This window comes from Coffea arabica, chromosome 7c (genome assembly GCF_036785885.1).
Source record: "Coffea arabica cultivar ET-39 chromosome 7c, Coffea Arabica ET-39 HiFi, whole genome shotgun sequence".
Classification (NCBI taxonomy): Eukaryota; Viridiplantae; Streptophyta; class Magnoliopsida; order Gentianales; family Rubiaceae; genus Coffea; species Coffea arabica.
In genome coordinates, this window is record NC_092322.1 from 21,745,400 (window position 1) to 21,766,360 (window position 20,961).

General features: G+C 38.3%; 1 protein-coding gene across 1 annotated transcript; it reads right to left on the minus strand.

Moving 5' to 3' along the window:
* Positions 1-20,105: 20,105 nt before the first annotated feature.
* On the minus strand, positions 20,106-20,495 carry LOC140010604 (uncharacterized). The gene is made up of 2 exons (XM_072057906.1): positions 20,300-20,495; positions 20,106-20,236 (listed from the first exon to the last, which is right to left on the minus strand). Exons 1-2 carry the CDS (start codon positions 20,493-20,495, stop codon positions 20,106-20,108), a joined length of 327 nt encoding a protein of 108 aa, XP_071914007.1.
* Between the last annotated feature and the right edge of the window lie 466 nt (positions 20,496-20,961).

The window sequence follows — 20,961 nt, forward strand, 5'->3', positions numbered from 1 at the left end:
GACACGACGTGTGCGTAGCAATGTCTGGGGAATCGCTACCTTGGGAGTGATGACCCTTGGTTTCCAAGTCTGAAGGTTTGGGGACCTGAGCTTGTCGAGTCTAGATGCATTAGCGAACCCCAGCCTCATGCATCCATATTAGAATTGCCTAGGGTAGAGTCGACCTTACCCTATTAGGGACACCATTCACGAGGGGAGGGATCCCACCCCCTTTCCTTGTATATCTTTGTTGCTTTTATCTAAATTGTCCAACGTGTTATGTGATTATGTGTTGAACTAACTTTCCTTGTCTCTTGTCTTTTGCATTCACAAACGTTAGCAAATAAGAGGTCTGGCATGACCTTCTTTTAGAACCTACCCTCGTAGATAGGTTATTGCACGTTTAAAGATTTTGGTATGTTGCATTCATAGATTAATAATTGCATAGCATTCTAAGCCTACCTTGGCGTATAAAAGGCCCTTTTAGGTCATGATTTCATTTCAAATTGCATGTTTTGCTGCTTTAATAAAATGGCATCATGCATAAACCCTAGAAATGGAATGCCATTTAGGGGATCCCGTGTTAGGAATAAACCACCTTGTGTCTCGGATACTTAATCCAAGGAAACTTGCACGTTTACATTTTGTACCATCCAAAGGGGTAGTGCACAAGGTAAGGTAGGATCCGATCATCTTCATAAGAGCGATCTTTGGAATATGAGCGTCTAATAATCACTTTTTGGCCATTTTATCAAAATTGGTAAAAATCCCTTGCAAAAAGGACATTAATTGGAACATTCACCAATATTTCCTCACTGATGAGACGATAAATAAACTGAGGCCAAAATTTGATTTTAGAAGGCTCATAGACTAACGCATCAAGCTATTTAGTCCATTGGATCATTTGATTCCTCAATTTCATCCAGTCCATTTTATCAATTTGTTCATTTGACTAGTTTATCCATTTTAGGGCAATCTAGTCGATTTTGAATAAGATCACCAATTTCATTCATTTGATTAGTTTACCCAATTCTTAGGTCAACTCAATCGTTTTTGAATAAATTCAAATCATCATATTCGTTCAATTTCATTTGACCAAGTTTACCTTTTTTGGGTAATTTGGTCGATTTTTGAATATATCATCAATTCATTTGACCAATTTACCCTTTTTAGGGTCACCTGGTCGATTTTGAATAAATCGTCAATTCATTTGACCAATTTACCCTTTTTAGGGTCATTTGACCAATTTACCCTTTTTAGGGTCACCTGGTCGATTTTGAATAAATCGTCAATTCATTTGACCAATTTACCCTTTTTAGGGTCATTTGACCAATTTACCCTTTTTAGGGTCATCCGGTCGATTTTGAATAAATCGTCAATTCATTTGACCAATTTATCCTTTTTAGGGTCATTTGACCAATTTACCCTTTTTAGGGTCATCCGGTCGATTTTGAATAAATCGTCAATTCATTTGACAAATTTACCCTTTTTAGGGTCATTCGGCCGATTTTTGAATAAATCACTAATTCAATTTCATTTATTTGACCAATTTACCCATTTTTAGGGCAACCGAGCCGATTTTGAATAAATCAAGTTTCGTTCAATCTATTTGATCAATTTACCCTTTTTAGGGTGATCTGATTAATTTTGGATAAATTAAATTTCATTCAATTCATTTGACCTGTTTTCCTTTTTAGGGTAATTCGGTCGATTTTAAATAAATGGTCAATTTCATTCAACCCATTTGACCAATCAGGATTTCAATGTCAATTTCAAATGGGGAAACCTAGTCGATTTTGAGAAAACCATCCAGACATTTGATCAGTTGGGGTTTTGACCTGCGCTTCACTAAGAAAATTTGTCAACGAATTCCAATCTCTTCGATAGGAAGTTTGTCAAGGTCAAACACGTGCGTTTTTGCAAATTCTTGAATCGATCAAAAGTGATCAATCCATTCGGACGTTGACCTCATGTTGACAAATGTCTCTCGTCACTCCAATTGATCAGATTTTTTCAAAATCAATGAGTTGATTAGATCCATCAGGTATTGTATGGTGCCTACCCTAGAGGATTGCATTTTCATGCTAGGCCTACCCTTGGCACAAAAAGGGTCCCCCCATAAGTGTCAAGATTACAAGTATTATTTGATTCTTGGGCAGATTCTACAATGAAAGCATAAATGATCTATCTGAAAGCTCTACGCTAAAGCCTCTGAGAGATTTTGTAATTGTTTTTCAAAGGAAAATTCTGTTTATTTGATTTGTTAATACATTTTTGTTTGAAAAAGTGTATATGTGGAGCTCTTTACAAGTTTCTTTCTTCTCATTTGTATCGTAATTGAACAGGAATTTTTGTTTCAAACTTTTTCAGCAATAAAATTTTTGGACAATTATTGTCTTGTATATATGTACATTTCATTCTTTATCAGAGATTTCATGATGAATTTTAAGAAATAAGACCAAATTGAGATTTTTTCGACCTCTGGCCTGAATTTCGCAAGTGTATACTTTCTAAAATCCTCATGTACATTAGATTGGTGATCCGAGTTATCCAATAAGAGTGCTCAAGAATTGAAAGAGGTCACTCAAAAGGCCCAATGAGATACCTTTTCTCTTTCACTGTACAATTCATATTTTTGCCCACTTCTATTGGCCCAGAATAAAATCAGTCACATTGATTGATAAATTGCAAATTGGGGCAACCTTGGCTTGAAAATGGCCGTTGTGTCTAAATAGATTCAATTCACATCTAAGTGAAAGCAAAATGTGCATTATTCTTGTTTGTTTTGAAAATTTGGAATGATATTTCGAGCATTCTTTTCTCTACCTATACACATTTTATCATTTGCTCTCCCATTTGAGCCTTTGAAAGAGTAATTTCGTTTCAAATAAGAACCCTAATGATCACTACCCCTCATTGGAAAATTTTCAAATATCAAAAAGGAAAATGGATTTTCAATGACCATTTCGTTACTTTGGTTGTCATGAGGTGTAAGAATGATACTTTGGCCGTCGTTTCTACAACCTAAACACTGATCATCCCTTGCATCCTCATTTGAGCTAAAATTGATGGTTCTTTTCGAGTGCACATATGATCGCACCCCACTTTGGGGAAGGAGATTGGGAAATTTTGAAAAGAAAAAAGGAAAAGGGGAAAGGGAACCGCAAATTGGGAAAATTTGATTCCACTTGGGTTCCAATTTTGAAAAAAGAAAAGGAAGAGATTTGTCCGCACGGACCGCCTATGTTTCACAAGATATGGATGAACAAGGGTCTTCCTCAGTCAACTAATTCAGATACATGCAAAAAAAAAATTTCGCATTAATGAAAGTTTCCTCTCAGAGTTATTGTAAGGAACGGAATAAAAGTCAGGCCCTTTTCTTTTCCGATCAAGCATTCTATCCCTAGTTATCCCTTTTGAGCCTTCAGAATAAAATACTTCATTTGGCAACCCCTGAGAATCGCAAACCCCACACTGGGGGCAAGTTTGAGTTGAAAAAGGAAAAATTTCAAGAAGTGAAAAGTGATAATGCCGCAAAATCAAGACAAAAGAAGAAAAGAGAACCTCAGTTCAAAAATAAATTGGGGCAAATTTTGTGAAAGTTCAAAAAAGAATGGCAGAAGGCCGAAAAATCAAAAAAAAGAAAATGAAAGAGAAAATCCTCAATTGAGCATAAACTCTGGGGCAAGTCTTGATTTAACCCTAAACTAGGGTTGACGCAACAATGCAATCTCAGATTCTTCAAACTGTTTTTGAAATCCGCTTTCAAGCCTTAACTTTTCTAAGCACCCCACCTGACCCCATTACAAAAGCCGAAAGTCCTGACTTCTGTTCTTTGCACTGGCCCTGTCAAGAAAATTTCTGATGCCGGAAAATTTTAGCTGTATTTCTGAATTGCTTGGGTATACGGTTGACGCTACTCACCATGTGAAAACCCACCAAGTTGAGGAAAGGAAAAAGAGGCAAAAAGCAAAGCAAGAAAAGTAAATGCAAGGAAAATGCAAAAATCGACTCTGAAACCCCTGGTGAAATGATGAGAAAAATGCAAACAAAGTCTGAGATCTTTGAATTCAAATAGGGGCAATTTTGGAAAAAATGCGATTTTCGGTGCAATGTCCTTGAAAGTTTTATTCTTTAACTATCGTTTTCAAGTTTCATTACAAGCTAACAAAGTCCATTGTTGACTTATTCCTTCATGACAATCCAAAGTGAGGATTATGCTCGTAAGAAATCCATCAATCATTTGTGATCATGAGGGTATAACCAGTTTTTCACAGGTTTAGCTATCGTTTCTACCCATTTTGTTGCAAGCCTACAAAGCTTATACTTTGACTAAATTTTCTTAAGAAATAAGAGTGACAAACTCTTTGCTTTCACTACGATGTGATATTGAATAGATTACATACAATTGGGGCACAAAATAAGACAAGTCTTGGCCTCCCATTTCCTTTAGTCACTTCCAAGTCAGAAATAACGCCAATTTGATTAGTCTTGAAAGATGGGCTAACCAGAAAGTGGTGACCTGTTATCCTAAGCACCGATGCTAAAAGTGAGGAAGAAATCTTCATGAATTGGGTGTTATTCTAAGGGATTCATCATGAAATTTTTGCATGAGTTCAAACTCGACGTTAAGTGTCTTCGCATTGTATATATGACTATTTTCTAAATTTTAGAAATGCTGTTTCTCTTTGTTCAAATAAATGGGGAATCATCTGAACAAATTGTTGAAATCAAGGGAACCCACACTGGGGCAAAATTTTATTTGTGAGATTTCATGAAATAAACCCACACTGGGGCAAAATTTTTTGTAATACATTTGAGGATATCAAAACCAAATCACGTTGCTCTTTTCAAATAAGAAATTTGAATGCATGTCATGCTTTGTTAAGCCCCCCTGTGCAGGTATTCATGATTCCAAATGATGAAAAGCATCCAGTGAGGCGGAAGGCCGATACTGCAAAGAGAATCAAGAAGAAGGAGGAAAAATGGACCCGACACTGGGGCAAATTATGTTAAAAAAATTCCCTCGGAAAAATCCGAAAGGAAGGGAAAAATCAGAAAGGTCAAAAATCAAAAATCAAAGTTTAATTTCTTGTTTCTTGGCAAATCAAATTCAATTTCTTGTTCACAGCATCACGTTGGGCCTGGATTTTGTGCCGCCAACATCCCAAATAGCACGTTGGGCCTGGACTTCGTGCCGCCAACTTCACAAGATCCCGTTGGGCCTGGATTTCGTGCGCCAACATCCCATTGGGTAGGATAGGGTTTTATCCCACTGACCGATGCATCACACTGAGCCAAATTATTTCGACAAGTCTCTCTCAGTCAGGAAAAATCAAAAAATCAAAAAATCAAAAAAAAATCAAAAAAAAAATCAAAAATCAAAAAAAAAAATCAAAAAATCAAAAAATAAAAAAAAATCAAAGTCAAAAATCAAATCAAGTTCATCACGGCAGGCTCGGGTTTGATCCCACTGTCCGATTGTCAAGACATTTCATTTTCATTGTTATTGGAGCTGGGTTTGTCCCGCCAGTAAGCATTTCATTTTCGTTGGCCACTAGCCGTGGGTCAGTCCCACTAGTGTGCATTTCATTTTCGCCGCCGCTAGCCGTGGGTCAGTCCCACTAGCGTGCGTTCCATGATTTTCATTTTTATTCGGGTCAGTCCCATGGTTTTCATTTTTATTCGGGCCAGTCCCATGATTTTCATTTTGTTCGGGTCAGTCCCAAGATTAAAAGCTTATTCGGGTCAGTCCCATGATTAAAAGGTTAGTCGGGCCAGTCCCATGATTAAAAGCTTATTCGGGCCAGTCCCATGATTTAAAGCTTATTCGGGTCAGTCCCATGATTTTAAAGCTTATTCGGGTCAGTCCCATGATCAAAAGCTTGTTCGGGTCTATCCCGTTTAAATTCCTGTTCGGGTCAGTCCCGTTTAAATTTCTGTTCGGGTCAGTCCCGTTTAATTTCTGTTCGGGTCAGTCCCGTCTAAATTCCTGTTCGGGTCAGTCCCGTTTAAATTTCTGTTCGGGTCAGTCCCGTTTAAATTCTGTTCTGTCCCGTTTAAATTTCTGTTCGGGTCAGTCCCGTTTAAATTCTGTTCGGGTCAGTCCCGTTTAAATTCTGTTCGGGTCAGTCCCGTTTAATTTCTGTTCGGGTCAGTCACGTCTAAATTCCTGTTCGTGTCAGTCCCGTTTAAATTTCTGTTCGGGTCAGTCCCGTTTAAATTCTGTTCGGGTCAGTCCCGTTTAAATTCCTGTTCGGGTCAGTCCTGTTTAAATTTCTGTTCGGGTCAGTCCCGTTTAAATTCTGTTCGGGTCAGTCCCGTTTAAATTCCTGTTCGGGTCAGTCCCGTTTAAATTTCTGTTCGGGTCAGTCCCGTTTAAATTCTGTTCGGGTCAGTACCGTTTAATTCCTGTTCGGGTCAGTCCCGTTTAAATTCTGTTCGGATCAGTCCCGTTTAAATTCCTAAATTCTGTTCGGGTCAGTCCCGTTTAAATTCTGTTCGGGTCAGTCCCGTTTAAATTCCTGTTCGGCTCAGTCCCGTTTAAATTTCTGTTCGGGTCAGTCCCGTTTAATTTCTGTTCGGGTCAGTCCCGTTTAAATTCCTGTTCGGGCCAGTCCCGCATTTTAAATTTATTGTCTGGGTCAATCCCATTTTAAAATTTTGTCAAAAGGGGTTAGTCTCCATTTCTAAAAGCATTCATCATTCGAGACGTTCTCCGCCGAATAACGCAGGTAAGTATTTGGTGTCTACTTTTTTGTCTCAAGTTTTTTCAAAACTCAGACAAAGAGGGGCAAACTGTAGACACCAAATTTTTGACTTTATTTTTTTTCATTATTAGTTTTATTGATATTTATTTTAGTTTGGTTTTACAAATCTCATTTTTAGACATTTTAGCATTAAAAAAAAGAAAAAAAGAAAAGCGTTCAAAAAATATGTTTTAGTTGTTTCAGATTTAGTTTCAATTATTTAAAAATGAAAAAAATGATGAAAAATGGAAAATGAAAAAGGAAAAAATGAAAATTTGCACTTTTGTTGTTTCTAGTTTATTTACTTTTCATCCAATGATTAATTAAATTGTTTTTGTTATTTGTTTTTTATTATTATCAGTCTTTGTTTAATTAATTAAAAAAAAAAAGAAAAAGGATCCGCACATGCAAGCTGCTTATTTTCGCAGCTTGCAAGGACAGAATGGCGCATGCCAATCGAAGGGCCAGGGGAGAAGGCTTAGTTGGAGATGATTTGCAGCCATTGAATGGAGGGTTTTGGGGTTTACTAGCTGATATAAATAGAAAGGAGACAACATCAGCCGCGGGGGAGAGACTCTCGGATAAGTTGAAAGAAAAACAGCGTAGGAAAGAAAGATGTCGGGGTGACGGCGAAAAGAAAAACAAAAAAAAAGAGAAACCGAAAGAAGGGGAGCTGAGAAGATTATCGAGAGTTTCTGGAAAAAGATAGAGGGAAAGGGTACAGCGGCTAGGTTAAAGGAAAACAGAGAGATTGGGACAGAAGGAGAGGCTCTGAGAGATTCTGGTGAGAAAACAAAGAAAAGGAAAGTGGCGGGTTTGGGAAGAACAAGAAAAGAAGGAGAATCTGGCAAGGAAGAAAGCTGAGATCTTTGGACTGAGAGAAAAGAGATCTGAGCAGGGAAAGAAGGAAATAGCAAGTCACATTTCTGAAAATCTGGTGAATCCTTATCGAAGATCAGACCTTCATAGCTTTTGACTAAAATCTACAACCTGGGCTGTTTGATCCTTGAGCAGTTGCATCACTCATTCTGCCCGGAGATTTCTACCGCCCCTTCGAGTCTTTAAGGCAGAGAAAGGTAACTATCCAGCCCCTCTTGTTCATTTGTATGAAAACAAATCCTTTAGATAGGAGCGTAGTTTTCTTGTTTGATGTCATGGCCGGTATCTGGGTTAGCATACTGCATTGTTTTTTTGGTTGGTCATGATTTAGTAGATAACTTATAACTTTGAATGGCTACGTTTTGGAATTGGTGTGATTGAAGGCTTATAAACCCAAAAAGCTGTCAACTTCCGTATGGTTTTCCTGCCATGAAACTAAATGTGTATGATTTGTATGTGATGAGTTGTGTTCTGAGTATCTTATCAGTTCGCATGGTCAGGGTTTAACTGCCTAGACATTCATGTCGTTTGTTGTGCCATATGTCCAGATCGCATGCTCGCTTTGTTTGTTCTTAAACTGATTTTTCGAGAGGTTGTCTCTTACCTGTTGTATTTGGTTTTAGAAGTTTAATGCATTTGGATCAATGAGCTTGGTTTGAATTTAGTATCAAAACTGACCATATAAAGTTGTTGGAGTTTCAAAGCTTCGTGAGTTTGTTATCTTTGCTGTGACCTGTCTTTGTTTTGCATTTAGTCTTGGGATTGTGATGTCCATGTACAAGCTGGTCGAAAGATTATAAAGGATGCATTGTTGCAATAGGGTGAATCTTGTACAATGTTTCGTCATTTCATCTACGCGAACTTGAAGCTGCTGCATTTTTCCTTGCTGTTTTCTTACCCGCAAGTGCTCACCAAGTTTTGGTTATTCTTTTGCTAAGTTATTCGTGTATGGGGATGGGAATTGGATAAGTGATGTTGGGTGTGCATGTTTGGGAGAGCTGAAATGTTTGAATACTTGCTAAAAAATAAACAACCAGTTGCCAAATCAAATTGGGTTGTTTGGTTTGGAAACTATCTAAGTAAAGTTGTGTTCAAAATCTGGTTATGAATAAACGAAAATGCAGCAGATGTCTCTTTAGGTTGTAGAGGCTCATGTGTTCCTGCGTGCTTGGCATGAAAGTTTCCATGATTTTGCATCAGTTCTTCCCCTGTTTGAACTCCTTCCCATGTCTTTGCTTGTTGGGATATCAAAGTTTGGATCAAGAAAACTTTGGTTAAGGCATATGTTTGAATATAAATCTGGTCTTGGAAGGTGAAACTAAGAAAGGTTGCAGCAGTTTCGTTTTTTCAAATGTTTGCATTTTCTTTCCAGAATTTTTGCATGAGATCTTTTAAGTTTTCTGCCTGTTTGGATGATGATAATGATGTGGTTGCTGTCTAGTTTAAAGCTGAGTTGAGTTTGGGTTGGCAAACAAATGGGTTTTTGTGTTTTTTCTGGTATGTGGTTTGAAGCTGTCCAAGCTTGCGGCAGAAATATTCATAAGTAAAGAAGATTTCAATCTTCTTCGTGCATGCATGAAAAAATTCTTCAAAATTGCCTCTTAACCCCCTCAAGTTTCACCTTATGCTATTTTGACATACAAAAGTGAGAAAACTAATCAATTGGGTCCCTGTGATTTTTGCAGCAATGCATTAGGGCCCAATTACATTCCATGTTCTTGCAATTAGGTCCCAAGATATTTGCATTTGAACCATTCCTCCATTTTTTCTTTGCCTTTGGATCTTTGAAGTTCCTAAAAGTGTTTGATTAAGCTTGAATGCTTGGCTAGTGTTCACATTTGAGTCTTTGGTAGCATTAATGTTTCAATTCAATTGCTTGTTTGCCTTCATGGGTTACCATGTTTTGCTAAGGTGATGCTTAATGCATGGATTTGTGAACCTTGTGACTAAATGAACTTGTGGTGACCCATTTTCCTTAATTTCCCTAAATAAGTTGATTAATTGACCTTTTCATGCTCATGGACCTTTTGAGTTCTAAAATGTTTCATTTGGCTTTGAATGGTTGATTAATGCTCGCATTTGGGTCCTTGGTGGATTCCTTTATTGGAAATTATGTATAGTTTGATTTCATTTAAATTGCAATTAAGAGAGTTTTGGTGACTTTGTTATACTTTACTATTTGAGGTACCGTGACCTTTTTTATTGTTTTGAAGCCATTTTTCTTTCATTTGGACACCATTCAAAGGGGGCGGTATAATTTCTTTTATCCCTTTGTGTCTCCTATGTGATCCAATGTGCTAAGTGAATTGCATGTCTACTTTGCTTTCCTAGCTTTTCTTTAATTCCTTTTACTTATGTCATTTACTTTTTGTTTTCATTAAGTTATTCTTTTAATGGGGTATGTGTACACCTCTTGGCTTGTAATAGATAGGGCTTTGGTGAGCAATTTGGTCCATTTTCCCCTTCCCCCCTTTGTTTTAGTTAGTGAATGTAATAGATAGGGCTTGGAGGAGCATTCAATGAAGACCTATCGAAGTCATGTGCCTAGCTAGCAAATGTAATAGTTAGGGCTTTAATTGTCTTATGTGTCTTGCATGCTTAGTTGCTACGTGTTAATTTGCTTTGTTAGGGTCTTGCATCTAGTCGAGCATGCTAAATGTTATGTACTATGTGTTTATAAGTGTTTGGCATGTCTACTCGCTTTCCATAGTCTGAATGAATGTGATGGATGAATATACGTTTCCACTAGTCCAACGCTAGTCGGAATTCATAGAATGGGCTAGTCCAACGCTAGACCCTTAGGGATTTCCCTTCGTTAGTACATGTTTGCATGTTCATTACATGTCATGCATTCTTTTTAGTTTTATCATTTTTGCATGCCCCCCGAACCCCTTTTCCCTCCATTTTAGGATTTTTGCATTTCATGCTAGTTATAAGGTTCATTGCTTGAGAGTCCCCTTAAGTATGGGATATAGACGAGTGTGGCTTTTTCTAAAGCCTTTGCACGCTTGTATCCCCTCTATCAAAGGGAAAATTGAAGTCACAAAATTAGGACTCCCGTTCCCGTTTTGATGCATTCCCTATAGGATTCATGCATTTCACTCATTCACTACCACATACACCTCTACTTTATATTCTAAACCTTTTTTCCACATTCTCACTTCACACTACTTTAATTTTTTGCACGTTTTCATTCAACTACTTACACTTTATACTATTCACTCGCACACATGCACTTTATGTTATCTCACATATATTTTCACATTGTTATTTTACTCACCTACTTTGTAAATCCATTCGCACACTTTCACTTACACACTATTATTTTTTATCACTTTTTCACTTTACACAAATTCACATTTTCACATGACATGAATTCATTCACTCATTTTTACGTCATTTAGGATTACGTGTGACCTCTCCAAAGGATCATTATTGGGCTTCACAACTAATGTGATTGGCACCGCCTAACCTTTGAAGAGAAATTTCCCCCAATACCCCTAGGTCTAGGGTTTGCATTCATGTAGCGCATCCAAATGTAATAAATTCTTTGGTTAAAACAAGAAAATCTTTGATTAAATCACGCAACTAGCCTTGGCTAGGTCGAAGGGGTGCATTGGATTTTTATCCTTGCCTTCCGCTTCGTCAAATGGACTCCCGAACCTTTTTTTTTTTGTTTACGTGGACTAGGAGTCGTTTAAAAGGGGTTTCTTACAACTTTTTCCTAAAAAATTCATTTTTAGGTGACTTGGTACACCTTAACTCATTACCAAGTGGCGACTCCCATTTTTTCAAAAACCCTTTTTAAACTATAATTTTGGGTCAAATCGTCGCATTTTCAAACCCCCATTTAGACCCATTTTTCTTTTAAATCACAATTCATTTTCCAATCATAAATTAAATCAAAAAATACATTTTTAAACAATTTTATTTATTTATTCAAAAAATGGGGCGAGACAAAACTGCGAGCAGTATATCTAAATATTTCGTCCAAATTTGTAAGATCGATCCTTTCCAATAGTATTGCTGTTACTAGTCAAATTGTTAGTTTGACATAGCCTTGTAGCCACTTTTCCTTATCCTTGGATTTTTCCTTGCTGTTACTAGTCAAATTGATTGTGACATTTTGCTACCTTGTAGCTAGGCAAGCATTTCTTGGCTTGAAGGCACCATTGTCCTGCTGGTAGGTCAGACAGACAAAAATATAGACCTAATTAGTTCTAATGACAGTTAACAAGAAATCACGAGCCCAAAGTGCGAAACAGATGTGGCATCTAGATCCCATAAATACTTATATACATTCTTATCATATTAGTTCATGAGTCAAAGGAATTATAAGTATCTCTATTCGTGCTGAAATTCATATTAACATAGGCATTCAAAACTATTTTATTCATTAGAGAGTACTAAAACTACTTATCTTAGTGAAAATGAATCAGTACCCAATTTAACTTGGGTAATTCCTGTGGTACCTATTGGCTTGTCAAACCAGTAAAATAAAAGTTTCTACTCTAAAAATATGAATTCGAGTTTAGCGGTGAGTAGGGTCGTATCTGTCGCGCCCCATTTTTAAATGAAAAATTACAAGTTTTATAAAAAATGTTTTTTTGATATATTTTTGAGTGAAAAATGAGTTTTTCATTTTTAGAAAATAAATAAAGAAAATGGGCCTAAATGGGGCTTAAAAAGTGCGACGATTTTGACCCAAAATAATAGTTTAAAAAGAGTTTTTAATGAAAAAATATGAGTCACCACTTAGATTGAGTTAAGGTATACCAAGTCACCTAAAATGAATTTTGAATAAAAAAAAAGGTAGAAAAACCCTTTTTAAACGACCCAAAGTCTTCGAAAACCAGAGAAAAGTGTTCAGGAGTCATATTTGAAGAAAGGGAAGGCAAGGATAAAAATCCAAGACACCCTTTCAACCTAACCAAGGCTAGTTGCGTGATTTAGTCAAAAATTCTCTTAGTTTAACCTAAAAATTTATCACATTTGGAAGTTACTATATGAATGCCATCCTAGACCTAATGGATATCGAGGGGTCGAAATATCTCTTCAAAACTTAATTGGTATCAATCACATTAATTGTGATGCCCAAGAGTGACTCTTTGAAGATGTCACGATTATGCAAAAACATGAGACTCTAAGAAAAGAAAAGAAAATAATAATAATATATAAATATACATGATCTAAAAGAATGCATGATAATAGGTGCGGGGAACTATGATTCGTGACTTCAATTTTCCCTTTTATAGAGGGAACACAAGCGTGCTAAGGTTAGAAAGCCAAACTCGTCCATATCCCATATTTGAGGGGTTATTTTCCTAATTTAATCAAGCGAATGCACTAATCTACTCCAATTTTTCTTATATGAAATGCAAGTCTAATGTCATGTCTCACATATAGGGTTATATAGAGGGACATATAGGATAAGGGATGCATATATAGGGGAATAAGGGGTAAGGGATGTACATATATAAGGGAATTGTCATGCAAAATGAAAAAACCCTAAAAAGTAAAAATATGCATGAGAATGTAGTGATGGGCTACACAAAAAATGATCTAACGCATCAACGGTTCCTAAGGGTCTAGCGTTGGGCTAACCCATGTCTGTGAGTTCTCTCTAGCGTTGGACTAGTGGAAAATCGGAACAAAGGGTCACAACTACCATTAGACTAGTGTGGTGACGAAAAAGGGACCACAACTAGCGTTGGACTAGTGTGGTGACGTCACTCATTGATTATAACTAAACAAGTCATATAAAACATAATAATTCAAGTAAACACATAATATCACATAAGACACATAGCACATAAACATGATATCTAGATGTAAGATCCTAAGAAAGCGAGTAACACGTAAACACATAAACATGCAAAACACACAAAGCAAACAAAGCAAATAAAACCCTAACTATTACATTGAGGGGGCCCTAACTACAGTCTAAAAGGGGAAATAAAATAAATACCTAGTTATTACAATTTTGGCATTTAAATGCCTTTCAAATAACCAAAACTAAATTAAAATAAATATACTAAATTAAAACAAATAAAGTGACTAAATAAATAAAATAAAATATTCAAAAAGCATGCAATTTCACACACAAGTTCACATAAAAGCACATAGGATCAAGTAAAAATCAAAATAAAGGGGTAGAGTGTACCTCCCTTGAATTAATGACTTAGTGAGACGAAATTACTTATTTACCCTCCAAAACAATAAAATGATCAAGGTATCACTTTAATTAACAAATAATCACATGAAATGAAAATAAAGCCAAAATTGAATCAATCAAAGCATTCAAAGGAAAGTAAATAACCCCTATTCAATAAATTAAAACTAACAAGGATCCAATTAAAAGAAATAAAGAATTTAAGGGATCAAAATTATTATTATTATAAGTATTAGGGGCCTAAATGAAACTAAATTAAAATTAATGGCTTAAGATGAAACCTACCAAAACAAAACTAAAATTCACAAAAAATGAATGAAAAACTATTTGTTACAATTAAACAACAAAATGCCCCAAAATTTCACTAAAAATCCGAATAAAAATCATAAATTTCTCAAAAACTATTAAACCTCAAATTTCATCCAAAGCTAACCAACAATCTGTCAAAAAGCATATTAAAGTTGACAGGGTTTCGAGCCTGTGCAATAATAAAAATAGAACCTAACTACCACTAAAAGCAGTCAATAATTAATCCTAGGTACTGGTGCATGGACTCTAAGTGTGCAATGGGTTATTTGATTCACCCTGTTCTCGAAGAGTTTGCTTAATCCGATATACCAGAATTAATTAGTTGACAAAAATTACTAAATAGTAGACAGTGGCAAGTAGGGTCGTCTCCTCAGGGACTGGGGATATTTGTCTCTTTTAAATTCCAATTGGTAAGCGGGGATTTCACCGGAATGAAACTAAAAACAATTAAACAATTCAACTAAAGATAAATAATTAATTAGCACAAATATAGCAGGAATTAAATCAAGAATAGATAAATTCTAGCCAAGGATACAACTACTCAGACACAGTCCATTTATTCGATCATTGATGCAAGAGAGGTTCACTTAATTTATTAATAAGCTAGTTATAGTCACCTGATGAACTCGAACGACCAATTTTTCTTTAATTTATTGATAATCAAGGTATGACCATTAATCACCCCTAACCAGGAAATACCCCTAGGTACGATCGTAGGAAATAATTTTCCAATTGCATTAATAACTAGAAAAACCTAACCCTAATCAATAACACGCTGCAAGGGTTATTTAAATTAGATTGCACGTTCCCCTAATGTGTAAACACACCAGTTGCCACTACTATTAATCAATCAAATAATTACAGATTTAATTGACTATATTGGCACGAGATTAATAAATCACATTGAACATCGGGCCCTTGACATCCAATTAATAAAGTAATCCCATGAAAGTTCAAGTAGATAACGTGCAAATATTAATAAATTGAGAAACACGTGAAAACTAATTAGATCTCACAGATATTCGGGACTGCGCCATCGAGTTGACCCTTGACTAGATGAAAGGTTTAGCCACGCCGCATAATTAAATCTCCACGCAAATTAATTGATTGCAAAGGCATCAAGTTTTTCACTAGAAAGCAAGAAATAAGGGATATTTTTCCCGTTGGGGAATATTGTCGAACAGTAGACGTACGCCTGACAAAAGGAAAAGAAAAACTAAAACTAAAACTATTCTAAAAACTAAGCATAAGAGCTGCCCCCCTTCTGTACGTTTGTTCCCCCTTAAAAAGCCAAAAAAAAGATGACTCCTTGCTTTCCCGTGGTCCCTACCGAATTTAGAGTCAAAGTACAAGAAAATCCCAAAAGGCCTCTGAATGTTTCCTCTTTTCTAGTTTTCTATTCCTGGTCAAAAGCTACAATACTCAAGACATTCCTAAAGAAAATGCCATGCGTCTCTAGCATTCCGTGGGCCAGGCTTGTGAGGCTTTCTTTTGGAATCTCCCAAATTTGCATCCAAACGTCCTTCTTTTTTGTAGTTGTCTGTTCCACTTCCTGAAATTAAGTCCAGATACCAAATATAAGTAGATATCAACAATTACCACAATATTTGACAGGGACAAAAGGGAAAATTAATAATAAAATTGCTAACAAATAATACCCTATCAATCCCCCCACACCTGAATCATACTTGCCCTCAAGCATGGGGACAACTCAACTCAACAATGGCTAGCTCTCACATTATCTATTGCCAGCTGTGCTTACACCAAAATCAAGATTTAGTGGCTAAGTGTCGAGTCATATCTCTCCCGGTTAGCTCCTAAGTTCATAGACTCGTCCAATTTATGGCTAACTCGTCTAGGAAATCCAAATATTAACTAGCAACAGTCAGCAATTAAGTCAACTGGCAACCAAAATCTCAACATTGAGAACCAAGGATCGGCGGGCCAACCTGATCATAGACGTACATATTTTCCACATCTGATCTGTTTTTTTTTATTGATCGAATAAATGCTCAGTCCCAAGCCATTCAAGTCTTTTGACGTGAACTCTGACGTTTTAAGATGAAAGAGCCCAATTACTCAACTTTTCACAGCTTCAGGACTACTTACTCATAGATATCGCCACTTTTTGACGTGAGAGTCGACACTTGTGGTGAAGACTCCCGGTTACTAGGTGACGATCCTAGCGGAGTATAGCCAATGGTATTCTCAATAAAGTACCAAAATAGCAAACACTTAAAGATCATGGCCCACGTCATCTCCTAAACATGGAGGACCAAGGTCAACAGAGGACCAATCCACACAATAGTGCCAGCAAAATATTTACCTTGCCTAAACAAGTTGGCCATAAATTGCCCAAAGTCATTAAACTCAAAATGTTCACCAAGACAACATGCTCTTACTTGCCACTGAAACTAAATTTATAGAATAAATTACAACTAGCAATAGAAGAGTGAGCTGCCAAAATATTCACCAAGATAACAGCAAGGGAAAAATACCCAAAAAAAAAAAAAGAAGCAACACCTAAACTGGAAACACCTAAACTAAAAACAAAGGAAAAACACCCAAAAAATCGGAAACTAGAAATACCCGCACACAAACTGACCCCCCCACACCTAAGTCACACATTGCCCTCAATGTGATAATGTAACAGCAAAAAGGAAGGAGAAGGGCAACGGTACTTTCCTGAAGTTGTCAAAACAGGGGTGGATCGGGCGCGAACTGAAGACCAAGTCCCGCATGTTGCATAAATGCTACTAGATTCTGCGCCATGCGATGCAAGTTGATGCTAATGTGGGTCACGCGAGTCTCCAGTCTCGCAACTGTGTGCCGGAGTTGGAGCCAGTCGTCAGCCATTGGGGTAGGAGGGGGCGGAGCAGAGGTAGACGGACCGGGATCACCGCCAGTAGTGAAGGCTCGGGCAAAAGATGACCGAAGGGGAGAGCGTAAAGGACCCGGAGTAACAACCTCCCATCCGTCGTCGCCCTCCCGAACCAAACCCATTTTCTCTAAGCACGGAATGTTCAAGGGCTCCATGTGACAGGCTATATGCAAATCATGGTTAGAAATATCAAGTACATGCAAATTAATAGTCAAGTGAGTAATGTATGATCCAAGAATCAAGGGGCGCTTCTTTTTAGGCAAAATAGACTTGAACTGAGAAGTGAGTCAGCACCCAAGGTTAACCATAATATTGTTATGCATGCACCAAATAAAAAAAAATTTGGGTTTAGACAGAATGTCAGAACTATCTCGCCGACCCGAGAAACTATAGACCAAGAAACGGTGGATATAGCGGGACGCCGGGTCCTTCAGATAAGAACCCTTAGATAGACGAGAATCATAGTTATCACGGTCTACGGACATCTCATCCCAAATATTTCGATAGCGGGAGAAAAAGGGCTGGACGTAGTCACATGCACTCTCGGCATACTCACGAGACTCGGCATAGGCTGGATCAATAAAACCAAGGGCTAGATTGAAGTCAGTAATGGAATGGTAGAACTCCTGACCCATTAAACGAAAGCGGATGACATTAGGGATAGAAACTGTGTAACCAGTGGGAGGTCGAACTCAAATGTGGCATAGAACTCCCTAAATAACTCAACAAAGGCCGGGCGGTGAATAATACGAGAATAAGGAAGCCACCCAATGGCCTCAATCAACTGGTCAAAAGCAACTCGAATATTTAAAAGGCCGAAGGTGGCGGTATCCCGATAACGACAGGGAATAATCCGCCGTTCACAAGCAGCAGCATATCGCCGCTTGTCGGCTGCCCTGGTGAAGTCCAAATTACCTCCAAAATGTGCAGGGTCAGAGATATGGACTCCTCATTGCTTCCTAAGACGAGCCCTCCTCCCAGAGGAAGAAGGGTCGTGCGAGGGGTCAGAAGTGGGAATGGAGGACTAGGGTAGGGGAGGCTGTGAATGTCTAGGTGTCCTAGACCTAGAGGAAGACCGAGGCCTCACCATAGTGATGAGCAGGCAGCCCAAAAGCGATAAGAAAATGCCCCAACAAGACAGCAAATGCAAGTAAGAATTAGCGGTAGTTCCAATTGAGCCCAATACAGAAACAAAGCAGCCCAAAAGTGCAATACAACTCCAAATACCCCAAGCAAGTCAGTAAGACGCAACCAATGAGCAATAAGCAATGGAAGTGTCACAGTAACCATCCAATGCACCAAACAAATGCAACAAACCCCAACCAAAGGCAGCTCAATAGACTCCAAGCAGAAAAGACCAAAGGAAACTCAATCGACACCAAAAACGATCCCAACAAAGCAGCAATATCAAAGGATACTCAGTCACAGATGCTCAATCATATCGAAATAAGAAATTGTAAGCAAATTAGCACAACCAGTACCACTGGTGCATGCACAAAAAAGAAGTAAACCACACGGCCAACCTAATTAATAAAATATACAACTGAGGCACCCAAAGGCTAGAAAAATACCCTAACAACACAGCAAATTGAATGAGTATGCACCGGGTCTCCAATTCAGTCAAAACAAGATCAAGGGGCACAATAGCCACACACTATACCAGAACACAATACCAATAAAGCAACAGATTACGGCAAGGGGACACAATGCTATCCAAAAGTGCCTCAGACTCAATAGAAATGGCAAACACTCACACTACCCCCAAAAAATGCCTCAAATCACTGCCTGCTGTTTTCCAACAAGAAGCCTAAGCAAAGGTACAAAATTTCGCAATTTAAGGTCCAGAATAAGACGAATCGAGGGAGAGATTGCAATACCTCCACCTGTCAATTTGGATAGGTGGGAATGGCACGAGCAGCGGAGCAGCGGCGGCTGGCGAGCTAGCGGTGCGCGCCTGGGCAGAGCTGGCGGTGCGAGGAAGATATTGAGGGAGCAGCGAAGGAGAGGCGGCGGTTGGCGAACAGGGTGTGGCTGAGCGGCGAAATGACTACAAGAGGTACAAGCGCGCGGCGAGGACAGCGGGGGAGACTGGTGGCCGGCTGCTGAAGCGTGACGGGTACGCTGGCTGCACGATGGCAGCGGCGCGCGGGCGGTCAGCGGCTAGGAGAGTGGGAGCGAGGGAGAATTGGTGGTGGCTTTGGCCGAGGATGAAGCTGGAGCTCGGAGGTGGCGGCGCGCAGCTGTTGCGCTTGGTGGGCTTCAGGTGGCGCGAGGTGAGTGATGGACAGAGGAGATCTGGCGGCGGGCTTACACGAGGTCGCCCACTGGCGGCGTGTGGCTTGGTCGCGAGCTGGTGGAGATAGAAGTTAGTGGAGGTCTGGTGGTGCGGCGAAGTGGAGCTTGGGGGTGGCGGCAGCGGCGAACTTCAGGCGACGCGCTAGGGATGTTGGGCAAATAAGAAAGCAAAAGGGGAAAAAGGGAAAGCAGCGGGGAAGAAGGAAGAAGGAAAAGAAAGAAAGAAAAGAAGAAAAGAAAGAAAAAAAGAAAAAAGAAAAGGAAAAATAAAATAGATTTTTTTTTGGTTTTTTTCTTCATTTATATTTTTCAAAAATTAGTCGAACATAAATTGTCCAAATTTGAAAATTTTTTTTTGAATTAAAATTTTTTTTTCTTTTTATTATAATAAATTTTTTTTTTGTAAAGAAATTTTTTTTTAATTTAAAGGTTTATAAAGAAAACAATCTTTTTTCCTTTTCCTTTTAATAATAATAATAAATAAATAAATATTTAAATATTTTTTTATTTATAAATTTTCAGTTTTTGGGTCGCCAAATACCGCGCGGGCATGCCAAGATTGATAAACGTCCACTGATTTCAGGAGACACTAACACCGCGTGGGCACACCAAAATTGGTAAACATCCACTGACCTCAGGAGACACTAACACCGTACGGGCACACCAAGATTGCACTTCCTGGTTATAGTAGAGGAAAATATTAATACTGCTACTACCCAACGGGGAAACGACAAAACAAAAGAAATGAACAGCTAAAAACAATAAAACCAATATTCGGGTTGCCTCCCAAAAGAGTGCGCCTTTCTTTAATGTTTTTGGCTAGACATAGCTCAAAATTTGCTTAAACTAAGCAAATCGGTTCCTCCAACTGCATCATCTCCACCCGTTCAACTAGAACCCCTTCATAATATGACTTGAGACGATGACCATTCACCACAAATTTCTTTTCCGTTCTTAAACTCTGGATCTCCACTGCACCATAATGAAAGACATTAGTTACAACGAAGGGATCGATCCAACGAGAACGTAATTTACCTGGAAATATCTTCAATTTTGAGTGGTACAGTAGAACTTTTTGCCCACATTCGAACGTCTTCCTAGAGATCTGTTGGTCATGAATTATCTTATTTTTCTCCTTATAAATCACAGCATTCTCGTAGATTTCATTACGAATCTCCTCCAGTTCTTGTAATTGCAACTTTCTTTGAATTCCGCCCTCCTCGATATCCATATTGCATTGCTTGACCGCCCAAAATGCTCTATGCTCGAACTCGACAGAGAGGTGACTTGGCTTCCCAAATACCAAACGATAAGGAGACATGCCGATTGACGTCTTGTACGCCGTTCTATATGCCCATAAGGCATCTTCAAGTCTCGTACTCTAATCATTTCTATCGGGTCGAACCATTTTCTCCAAAATCGACTTGATCTCTCGGTTCGATGCTTCCGCCTGACCATTTGTTTGAGGATGGTAGGACGTAGATATCTTATGTAAGACGCCATACCTCCTGAAATGTACAGCAATCGTCTTGTTGCAGAAATGGGTACCCCGATTACTTACAATCGCTCGTGGCATCCCAAAGCGGACAAAAATGTTAGATTTGACAAATTCTGCAACCACCTTGGAATCATTAGTACGGGTGGATTTCGCTTCCACTCATTTCGAAACATAGTTTACGGCAAGCAATATATATAAA

What these genes read in the sequence shown, in the direction of transcription:
- LOC140010604 (XM_072057906.1), bottom strand. Translation starts at nt 20,495, where the DNA reads ATGGATATCGAGGAGGGCGGAATTCAAAGAAAGTTGCAATTACAAGAA. An exon ending in AAAATTGAAGATATTTCCAG is followed by an intron (nt 20,237 to 20,299) that starts GTAAATTACGTT and finishes ATTATGGTGCAG; the next exon opens with TGGAGATCCAGAGTTTAAGA.